The 12516-nt window shown below is 37.6% G+C and overlaps 1 protein-coding gene across 1 annotated transcript in view; it reads left to right on the top strand.

The window, feature by feature from the left end:
• Positions 1 to 12516, top strand: part of KCNH8 (potassium voltage-gated channel subfamily H member 8) — a 401123-nt gene that overhangs the window by 120940 nt on the left and 267667 nt on the right. Inside the window, exon 2 of the mRNA XM_082460817.1 lies at positions 505 to 738. Within this exon, the coding sequence (XP_082316943.1) occupies positions 505 to 738 (234 nt within the window). The remainder of the gene's footprint in view (positions 1 to 504; positions 739 to 12516) is intronic.

Below are 12516 nucleotides of genomic sequence, written 5' to 3'. Positions count from 1 at the left end.
CTTTATTACCTTTCCTCCCTGCCCACTTCCTTACTTCCTAGAATCACCTGCCAAATAAACTGCTTACAGTCAAATCCTTGCCTCAGGGTCTGCTTTTAGGGAAATCAAACCTAGGGAAACTGAGGTTTAGAATATGTGAGTAATTTGTTCAAGGTCATCTGTACATCAAGTGGCAGATTCAAGCTATGAACCAGAAGCCACACTCAGAAGCACCATCCCTTACTCTTAGGTAGATGGTAAGTGCCTCAAAGCAGACCAAGGAATGCTCTGTTCCCTCCATGGTGTGTTTCAAAATGCAAACCAAAGTCGGAGCTTAATACATACTTCTGCTGGGCAATGCCGTTCTACGTTTTGGGGTGTCTCTTTTCCACCCCAGCACATCAGGACTTGCATTTTAGGTAATGTTGGCTAAACATATGTGCTTGTGATTTGTTACTGAAAGTGCGATTTACAAAGAATTTCTCATGCTTGTTTACTTGCTGTCTTCTCCTTGTTGGTCTACAGATAGCAACTTCATCCTCGCCAACGCCCAGGTGGCTAAGGGTTTCCCCATAGTCTACTGTTCGGATGGCTTCTGTGAGCTTGCTGGATTTGCCCGAACAGAAGTCATGCAGAAGAGTTGCAGCTGCAAATTCTTATTCGGGGTTGAAACCAACGAGCAACTGATGCTTCAGATAGAAAAGTCCTTGGAGGAAAAAACAGAATTCAAAGGAGAAATTATGTTCTACAAGAAGAACGGTGAGTTGGCTTTTTCTGATGGGTACTCCTTGGACAGTTGTGAAAGGTCACCCACCTTCTTTCAACTCCCATTGGCGTAATTGCTCCATAACTCCCACTAAGGCTTAATGGTATTTCACATAAATACAGTCTATTATTGAAGTTCCACAAATAACTTGGACAATAGCCTTGTTTTAGCCATTAACAGCATAAACTACCTGAAAATTTAGCATTAGAATTACAATTATTCAATGTCAATATAGTAACTGAGGTAATATATGTTAAAATAAAGTGTATTATGTTGTGGTCATGCTTAAGATATATATCAGATATGATGGTTGTTAATATATTAACAGATAATCTTCTCTTCAGAGATAGTTTTCCATCTTTAAGAACCACATCTCAGCCTCAGTCATTAGGGACAGAGATCCGAGTGTTTGACAGCAGAAAAAGAAGTTAATTTAAAGGACATGGGCATAGGCATTTTCTCTTCCAGTTTCCTATCCACAGAGCCTTTCTCACTATTCTTAAATTCTAGAGACACAATAAGAGACACACAGTGTCTCAGGGTGGGAGTACATTTTCCTGGACTCAACACTGCCACTGGGGAAATACTGTTTTCTTGTGGCTATGGTTTTGTGACTCTCTTCTAAATGAAAAAGTATCTAGGGATGGGTATAGTTTCCACAGTGCTTGGTTCCTACATGGGAATAGATATCATTATCCTGTAAGCCGTGGTAGAGGGGGTGAATCCAAGAGGCATTATATTGGAGAAATGCTCAGTCAAAAATGAGAACAAACCATCATTTTCCAGTTTCTAGAATTCTATCTCTTTTTTTAACAGTTTTCCTTTGAGTAACATAGCCCCCTGAGTTTTATTTAGCTGGGCACATGGCCGCCTAGCTAAAGAATATATTCCCCAGCCTTCTTTGCAGTTAGCTAGGGCATGTGTCTAAGTTCTGGCCAATGATATATAAGAGTGAATGATTTATGCAACTTCTGGGTGAAATCCCTAAAAAACGAAATTGTTTGCCCTCTAATTTCTCTTCTTCTCCTTTCCCATGGTGTTGTGGACTGAATTACATCCCTTCAAATTTCATATATCAAAGCCCTAACCCCCAGTGTAACTGTGTGTAGGGAGGGCCTTTTAAGGTTAAATGAGGTCATAAGGATGGAGCCTTAATCCAATATGACTGGTGTCCTTATATGAAGAGGAAGAGACATCAGGGATATGTGTACATAGAGGAAAGGTCATGTGAAGACACAGCAAGAAGGTAGCTGTCTATGAGCCAAGGAGAGAGGCCTCACCTGGATCTTGGACATCCAGCCTCTAGAACTGTGAGAAAATAAATTCCTGTTGTTTAAGCCACCCAGTTTGTGGTATTTTGTTATGACAACCCTAGTAAACTCATACATATGAGTCAGAATGTTATGGCAAGGCTGGAAAGTCAGCTTCAACCATTTGTCAAGGTCGACACCATAGAGGAATACAGAGCAACAATAAGTAAGGAGCCTGGGTGTGGTTTTAGGTCCACCTTTCCCATCCTAGACAAAGACACATCCAATTCTATCTTGTTTGAATCACTCTATTTCTAGGTCTTTTTGTTACAACATTTAAATTGTACTCTAATTCAAGGTTTCACAGCCTTGGCACTATTAACATCTTGGGCCAATAATTCTTTGTTGTGGGGGCTGTCCTGTGCATTGTGGACAATTAGCAGCCTCTCTGGCCTCTTCAATACTTAGTACTGGGGTCATTTTTAGGAGGAGATATCGGAGCCTGAACATGGGAACTTCATCCTCTTTTAAAAGTTATTTGTCCTTGGAGGACAGTCCTTGATCATGTGAATTCTGGATGCATGGTAGTCAAGAAGTATTGGCAAACACCCCTCTGGGAGGAACAGGATATCCAATTCTTTGGCACCAGGAACACAGTTCAGACCATTGTGTCCTTCCCAGTGTCAATAGATAAGGCCTACATTGCAAATGCGGTAAAATAAAAGGATTCTAGCTCTACCTAATTTTACCACAATCACTGAAAAGGGGGCCTGAGATAAAAGAAAATGGAGTTGGTCACTGAGAATGCAAACTGGTAGGGAGTGATAAAACCGCCATCTGGTGAACAAAGGGAAATGGAGAGGCTTTGTCTGAAATACCTGCTGACTGCAGACTTGTCCTTCTTAAGATAGGTGCCTTGTACAGGTCTCTCCAAATCCATTTGTGTTTCTTCCTTTTTAAGCCTTCTCACAATATCCAAATGTGGCACCTCTGAGAAAGGTTTAGGCCAAGGAGGAGAATTTAGGTGGCAAGGCGAAAGGGTGGAGACTTTGGAGGTCAGATAAGTAGAAATATAAAGCACAGGGTGGGAGTGAACCCCCAAAAGAGTTTCCCAAGCCTAGTTTCTTATAAAGATGCCTACAACCTTGGACCCCTTTGGATGGAAATCATTAAAGGCACCAAGAAAGAATAAGGTGTTTAAAAATTAGGTAATAAATAAGAAGACAACTAGCTTCACAGATAAGCATAATACTCAAACTTTTCTTTGGCTAAAATACAGAGAGTAATATTTTATATTTTTATGTGCAGGAGTTAACATTTCTTATTTCTTGTCCTCCCTTTAAATTGCCCAGATTCTACCTATACATCAGAAATAGACCATTAAGATGTCTTTTCAAAAAGCAGTCCCCTCTACTTCTGCTGATATACAAAAGACATTAACCATGGCTATTCTAGACAAACAAATGTATGGGTACCCGAACCATGGGTAACAATTTTATAAATTTGGTGTTTATCCTCATTGTTTTGTTTTTTTTTAATATCAGCAAGACTTATATGTGCGTGGTTCCCTCCTTTTTTACACACAGCATACTTTGCACACTGTTCTATATTTGCAGAGCAATATCTTTTACAACTGTGTATACCTTGTAGAACAACATATGCTGGATGACAATCTCTCATTCTTTTGTACAGTATTGCATCGTACGGATCCATCATAGTATTACATAGTATTACATCAGGTGGATTCATTATAGTATTACATAGTATTACATGATTACATCATACGGATCCATCATAGTATTACATAGTATTACATCAGATGGATCCATCCTAGTCACTTACAGTATTACATCAGGTGGATTCATTATAGTATTACATAGTATTACATGATTACATCATACGGATCCATCATAGTATTACATAGTATTACATCAGATGGATCCATCCTAGTCACTTACAGTATTACATCAGGTGGATTCATTATAGTATTACATAGTATTACATGATATTACATCATACGGATCCATCATAGTATTACATAGTATTACATCAGGTGGATCCATCCTAGTCACTTACAGTATTACATCAGGTGGATTCATTATAGTATTACATAGTATTACATGATATTACATCATACGGATCCATCATAGTATTACATAGTATTACATCAGGTGGATCCATCCTAGTCACTTACAGTATTACATCAGGTGGATTCATTATAGTATTACATAGTATTACATGATATTACATCATACAGATCCATCATAGTATTACATAGTATTACATCAGGTGGATCCATCCTAGTCACTTACAGTATTACATCAGGTGGATTCATTATAGTATTACATAGTATTACATGATTACATCATATGGATCCATCCTAGTCAATTACAGTATTACATCATACGGATCCATCATAGTATTACATAGTATTACATCAGGTGGATCCATCCTAGTCACTTACAGTATTACATCAGGTGGATTCATTATAGTATTACATAGTAGTACATGATTACATCATATGGATCCATCCTAGTCAATTACAGTATTGCATCATATGGATCCATCATAGTATTACATAGTATTACATCAGGTGGATCCATCCTAGTCACTTACAGTATTACATCAGGTGGATTCATTATAGTATTACATAGTATTACATGATATTACATCATACGGATCCATCATAGTATTACATAGTATTACATCAGGTGGATCCATCCTAGTCACTTACAGTATTACATCAGGTGGATTCATTATAGTATTACATAGTATTACATGATATTACATCATATGGATCCATCCTAGTCAATTACAGTATTACATCATGTGGATCCATTATAGTATTACATAGTCAGTTAAATAAACTTCTACTGGTGGACACTTGTGTTCCCTCTAAAATGTGATCACTCATTTGCATAGTATTACATCGTGTGATTCAGTTCAACGACTCCCCTACTAATGGACATTTGTGTTCCCTCTAGAATGTTACCTGTTTTCTTTGCTCTTTCTGTCTGTCTGTCTCTCTCTTTTAAGTACTACTGTTGTTATTTAGAAAGTTTTGTGTTTTTTTCTAAAAGTTATCTTTTATGTGATATGTTTATATTGTATAGTCTCACTTTTTAAAGATTTTTGTCTTCATTTTCTATCATAAGCAATCTTATAGTTAACCAGGAACCACTTCTCCCTCCTTTCTCTCCCCACAAGCTAATTTAAAGTAATGTCCTTTTAGTACCAGTTAATATCTATAAGACAATCAACATGCATGGTCTGCTTTCCTTATTATCGATCTATGTTCCTCTCTCACCTCTTTCATAGTTATATTTACATTGTCAGCTCAAATAGCAATTGCATGTATTTTGTCACTCTCATCCTCCTTTATTTAATCTTGTTGCTACAGTGAAATAATGATCACCTTATATTCTGTCCTAAAGCTTCTCCAATCATTTCTTGGTTGTCAGAGCTTGTTCTCTGGGTCATCTTAGGAAGAGCTCATGGAAACTGTTTCCCTGAGCCCCTGCATTTTAATAACAGTATGACTGTGACCTTTGTACTTGTAGATCAATTCGGGTGAAAATTAAACTTTTGGTTTATATTTTCTTCACTTTACTATCTCAATTATGTTATTCTTTTGTGTACTGGCATAGAGTATTATTTTACCCTAAAAGTGCTGCTAATTAAGTGAGTTGGTGTTTTGTCCTGGATGTTCAATTAATTTATTTTATTTTATTATTTTATTTCATTTTTTCATTTTATTATAATCTAATCGTTTTACTGGAATATATCTTGGCATAGGCCAAGGTCAGCAAACTCTTTCTGTAAAGGGCCAGAGAGTAAATATTATACATTCTGCAGGCCATACAGCCTGTGTTGCAAGTACCCATTTATGTCATCATAGTGTGAAAACAACCCAAGAAAATATGTAAATGAATGGGTGTTACTGTCTTCCAATAAATATTTTGTTTGCAAAAACAGGAGGTGGGCTAGATTTGACCTACAGGCCAGTTTACTGATACCTGGTTTAGAATTTTTTGGATCAGATTTTTCCTCTGATATGCGATGTGCCCTGTAGTATTTATGTTTAAGACCCTTTTACTTGGGGAAATTTTTCTGGAATTTTAATTATCATTTATCTGTTTTCTCACTTTGATTTTCCTCTTTATTTTTTTTCTTTTTTTTTTTCAAATTTTATTTATTTATTTTATTTATGGCTGTGTTGGGTCTTCATTTCTGTGCGAGGGCTCTCTCCAGTTGCGGCAAGTGGGGGCCACTCCTCATCGCGGTGCGCGGGCCTCTCACCATCGCGGCCTCCCTTGTTGCGGAGCACAGGCTCCAGACGTGCAGGCTCAGTAATTGTGGCTCACGGGCCCAGCCGCTCCGCAGCATGTGGGATCTTCCCAGACCAGGACTCGAACCCGTGTCCCCTGCACCGGCAGGCAGACTCTCAACCACTGCGCCACCAGGGAAGCCCTGATTTTCCTCTTTACGGTCACTTATTACATGTGTGTTGGATCTTCTTTTGTTTGCCCTCTGTACCTATCATTTTCTTCCTCTTTTTCATTTATTTTATTTTTTTTGTTTTCAGTTTTTCGCCTTGTACAATTTATTTCCTTTCCTTTCCTTTTGTGGTATCTATTCACAGTTGTATTTCTTCTCTTTAAGTCTTCAGTTCTTTATCTTTCATTTATATTCTCTCCTGAGCTCAGTTAGGTCATATTATTTATATCGCTCTTTTGACTTGTATCTTAGTTCAGACTGCCATTGCAAACTATAGACTGGGTGGCTTAAACAACAGAAATTAATTTTCTTACATTCCTGAAAGCTAGAAGCCCCAAACCAAGGTGTTGGAATGGTTGGTTTCTTTTTAGGCCTCTCCCCTTGTCTTACAGATGGCTGTCTTTTCTATGTGTCTTCATATGGTCTTCCCTTTGTGTGTCTTTGTCCTAATCTCATCTTCTTATGACACCAGTCATATTAGATTAGGGCCCACCCAAATGACTTCTTTTTAAGTAATTACATCTTTAAAGACCCCCATCTCCAAATACAGTCACATTCTGAGGTAATGGGGATTGGGACTTCAACATATGAATTTTTGAGGGCATACAGTTCATCCCATAACTCCTAGTCATATTATTTCTGAGCTTTTCTAAATCAATGTAGGTTATGTATGTAGTTATTTCAAAGTTTGTCAATTTTCTTAATTACTTTTTACTTATTTTGAAATATTTGGGTTTTGTGTGCTTATGAAATATTTTGGATGTGTCTTTACTTTCTGTACCTGTATTCAGATAATTTTTCTCTTTATCCTCTCTTTCATCCTTTTCTATTGTCATGTTTGAATTTTTTTTCTCAACTTTAAGAATATTGAAAATAGAGGTGTGCTAGGAAAACTTTCCTAAACCTATGGCTCCTTTTGCCATTCCCAAAAATTTTTCTTTTTTCTTTTTTTTAATGCTTTCCCCATATAGCTACAATTTTTGCTTCTTTCTGAGTTAGGTCTCCTCTCCTAATGAGGACCTGTTTCACACTAGTATTAGAAATGTTTCCTTTCTTTACCCTGATTTTCCTGCTCTGACCAAGTAGGGCTCTGGTTTGAGCAGTTTCTCCTCAGTATAGTTCTATACCTCAGTGAGTTCTATACGTCCAGCAAAGAATTTCTGCTGGGTTTTCTGAGAACATTGGAGGCTCAGGCAACCCCAACGCCATCCTACCTTTCTGTAGCCCATTCTCACTCACCTTCAAATTGGAGACTGGGAAGCTCTGTGTTAGTTTTAATCATTTTCAGATATGTGTGTGGAATCCTCTACTTCCAGAGGATTTCTTCTTTGGGGAGTAAACACTTGTTGACAAATTATGAGGTCCCAAGCTCTAGGGCTATTAAAAGCCTTCTTTCCGACATTCTTTTTTTTTTTTTTTTTTTTAATAAAGCTGCTGCTCCTGCAAGGGTCTAGCTTCTTAGTTGGTATTGCTCATCATTCTGTATTCTCAGGTTTATGAGGACACACTGTCATAGAGTTTGGTTGATAATATATTTTTTGGATTTCTGATTTTGCTATCTTAGTTACTTTAATTTCGTGAAAGGATTGGGGATATTTCAAAACCAAAGTCGTCATGGCCACTGCTGTATTTTAAATAATCCCTTTAGACAAGGAAGGTATAATTGCTTTGGGTATATAAGCCCAATTTTTTATCATCTCCTTCTCCTTTCTTTCTGTCTAAATTTTCATTTGCATGGTTGGGCTGTGAGGATCTTATACTAACTCATGGCATAGTGTAGAATGGGTCCCCCTAACTCCTTGTGTGTTCACTGCTTCATGCCTGACCCATCTGTCTGATGCTCCCCTTGTTAGCATTTGCAGCTGCATTCTGTGTCTGGTGATGCACCCTACATGACTTCACCTCTGCTTAGCTCTTGAAACCACCATAGATCTCTCTTCATTTTTGCCTCTCTTTCATCATGCCACTGATCAAGGCATTCATTATTGTTCTCTATCCTCTGTATTGCTAGCCGTGGGAGGATAATGGATATCTTAGGTGAGCATTCCCATCCTTCACACATGGAAGCAAAGGGAGACTCTGAGTATACTCGAGCATCCTTTATGCTATCACATTTCCTCAAAAGCGGGCAGCCGCCTTCATGCTGATAAAGAGGTAGTCTGGCAAGCAGTTTCTCTCAGGTGTCCCAAAGAGAAGGTAAAATGTCTCTTCTGCCTTCGATATTTCCAAAAAACTATCAAAACACTACTGGGTGTAAGACAGGGTACAAGGATCTATTGTACAACATGGGGAATACAGCCAGTATTTTATAATAACTGTAAATGGAAAGTAACCTTTAAAATGTATTAAAAAACATAAAATTTTAAAAAGAAAGAAATAAAAATAAAATAATTGATAAGAAAAACACACACACAGCTTTTCCCTGCTTCAAAGCTGTGAAACCTTATAGAGAGGAGATTATTTCTGGCCTCCCCTACTTTCTCACAATCCCTCAAGCTGAGAATGGACAAGCTGGGATGTCATGTCATATTTGTCTTCTTCCTAACTCTGGCTTCTTGGCTAAATGTTAGCGGTAGAAAATTGTATCGTCTCGGTGTCATGGAAGACCATCATGGTTGAATCTACAAACCCCAACCTTAATACGTTTATCTTAGCATATCTTCTCTGCAGAAAGCTTATCTTTCAAGCCTATTTTTATATTAAATAGATTCAACAAGAAGAGAAATGCTGCAAGAGAACAAAGATTTAAGAAGAAAATTAAAATGATATAGTTAATTTTGCAAAAATATTATCCTGATAAATTAGTTTGCTAGGGCTATCATAACAAAGTACCACAAAATGAGTGGCTTAAACAACAGAAGTTTATTGTATCACTATTCTGAAGTCTCAAAGTCGGATGTCAAGGGATCAGTTGGGTTGGTTTCTTCTGAGGGCTGACAGGAGGAGTTTGTTCCATCCCTCGCCCCTAGCTTCTGGTGATTTTCTGGCACTCTTCAGCATTCTTTACCTTGTAGAAGCATCACCCTGATCTCTGCTTTCATCTTCACATACTATTCTCCCTGCATGTGTGTCTGTGTCCAAATTTCCCCATTTTATAAGGACACCAGTCATATTGGTTTAGTGCCCACCCTAATGACCTCATCTTAGCTTACCTCTGTAAAGACTCTGTCTCCAAATAAGGTTACATTCTGAGGTATTGTGGGTTAGGACTCTAACTTACTCTTTTGGGGGAACAAAATTAAACCCATAACACCTGGTTACATTTACGTTAAACAGATTAGAATTTAAGTCACTTCCCCAAGATCATAAATAAAGAAACCAGGATATATAAAAATCCTCTGACTCTAAGGTCCTTGCTCTTAAACCACTAGTTGTCTGTGGGAGTGGGAATGGTACCACCTCCTAGGAGCATTCTGCCAATCTCCGGGGGTGTTTGACTCAAAATTGGGGGTTCTTTTGCCATTTAATGGGCAGGAGTCAGGGATGTTAGATATACTGTAATGTATGGGGTGGTCTTGCAATTGAAGAATTGTCCACTGCTTGGCTTGACTTTCTTTCTTCCATTCTTTTCTTTTTTCTCTTCTTTTCTTCTTTCTCTTTCTTTTCTTTTCTTTTTCCTTCCTTCCTTCCTTCCTCCCTTCCTTTCTCTTTCTTTCTTTCTTTCTTTCTTTCTTTCTTTCTTTCTTTCTTTCTTTCTTTCTTTCTTTCTTTCTTTCTTTCTTTCTTTCTTCTTTCCTCCTTCCTTCCTTCCTTTTCTCTATCTCTCTTTCTTCCTGAGCTTTATTGAGGTATAACTGATATACAACATTTAATGTGTATATTTTGATGAGTTTGGACATACGCATACAGCCATGATACCATCACCACAATCAAGGTACTAAGCATATCCATCACCTCTAAAAATTTCCTGTGTTCTTTTGTGTTTGTTTGTTTGCTTGTTTGTTTTTTGTGGTAAGAACACTTAACATGAGATCTATCCTCTTAACATTATGCTAAGTGAAATAAGCCAGTTACAGAAGGACAAATACTGCATGATTCCCCTTATATTAGGTACCTCAAATGGTCAAATTCATAGATGCAGAGAATAGAATGGCAGTTGCCAGGGGTTGAGAGGAGCAGAACATGTAAAATTGTTGCTTAATAGATATAAAGTTTCAGTTATGCAAGATGGGTAAGTTGTAGAGGTCTCTACAGCATAGTACCTGCAGCTAACAGTACGGTGTTGTGCACTGCATGACTTTCTAATGCCCCACCAGGCTTTCCAGGAAGTAAAACACTGGTTTCTAATGACCTGAACTTGGAACTTAACACACAGTGTTTTTTTGGAAGACTTTAATTTCCTACTTAATTTCCAAGAATAAAACTATAGTGTAATGAGAGAAGATTGAACTTTATCTCATTTAGAACTTCACTATTTAAGAAAATCTTGTCACTGTCTCCCAATACTTGTCACAGATGCACACATCTGCCCAGGTTCTGCACTTGGAGCTGTTGCATTTACAGTGATTCTGTATATTGGCCCATTATCCAGCTGCTTGATAACATCTTCTGTTGTCATCCATCATACCTGAGCATTTCATGTTGAGATGCATATTATTTTACCAGAGACAACCTCACTTTTATTTCTGTTATATTACTGTTAATAATATAGAATGTCTGAAAACTTTTCTGAAAATAATGTGCATTATAGGCAGGCAAGTTTTATTATTTAGATTTTTCAGTTCTAAATAGAAAAGAGGGAAATACAAGAGTTTGTTACAGAAGGGAATCTTGAGTCTGATAGGGTGGTGGAAAAGTCTCTTAACTCACAGACTCAATCATTCCCATGTCACTTTCAAGATTTGTCATTTATGTCCATGTACCTACTGAACTATTGCTTGCTTAACGTTTTTCTTTAAGTTGACTCTTTTATTCTTACTCTAATTGCAAGCAAAGAAAACTAAATCACCACTCTCAATAGAAAACAGGGATCAGTAGCTCAAACAGAAGGTAACCATAAATAAATATACAATGAAAATACCGTTATTAAACTTTTAACATTAATAAAAAGTATACATGATATCTAAGTAATAATAAATCTAATTGATTATATTTTGCCAAGCAGCACATGTTATTTTATTTAATTTTTCTATTTAACACTTCAAAATAAATACGAATTATCTCACATTTACAGATGAAGAAAGTGTGAGGCAGAGAAATGATGTGAACAGAGCCCTATGCGCTCACCTTGGAATTGCCCCAGCAGTTCTCCTTTGTTCATTTTCTTTACTCACTGATACACTTCACATTTCTTCTTTTAATTTTCTCATGACATGGTAAAATGTCTAGAAATGTTAATGCCAAGGAGAGGGGAGTCCAAGACAGTGGCATAGGAAGATCCTAACCTCACCTCCTTCCATGGACACACCAAATCTATAGCTACATCTGGATCATTTCCCTTTGAAAAAGATCTGAAACCTAATTTAAAAATTAAAACAATGCATGAGCTCATGCATTTGAAGTCCTTTGAAGAGTAAATGTCAGCGACATAATGTTAAATAAGTAAAAAACTCTTCCTTCACGTGCATGTGGAATTTCACTCTGTTCCCCAAACAGGCCTCATATTGTCTTGCCTCTGGAAATTTTCACGTGGGGTTGTTCCCTTCAGGAAGCAACTTAAATGTCCTTTCTCTGGAATTTTCTTCCAGACAGCCAGGCTAAACACCTGACCCCCTTCTCCCTGTTCCAGCGGGACCTCACACAAACCTTTGTCGAATTGTTTTGCAGTTCTTTATGTGTGTGTGTCCTCAAATAGATAATTGGAGCGGTTGGTCCTATTCATGCTTTTATTTCCCTCAGTGCCTATCTCATGAGAAATGGTTAATAAACATGTGTTAAAGGAAAAAAAAAAAAAGATCTGAAACCTACATGAACTACTTCTTCACAACAAAGGTTAAAAGGACCACATCGAGATGGGTAGGAAAGGCAGAGACACGGTCTTAGCAAAATCCCCACCCCCGACATGGTGACTCACAATAGGGGGGG

Source organism: Balaenoptera physalus (assembly GCF_965194825.1).
Source record: "Balaenoptera physalus genome assembly, chromosome: 4".
Taxonomy (NCBI): Eukaryota; Metazoa; Chordata; class Mammalia; order Artiodactyla; family Balaenopteridae; genus Balaenoptera; species Balaenoptera physalus.
This window is presented reverse-complemented; position numbering and strand designations above follow the sequence as displayed.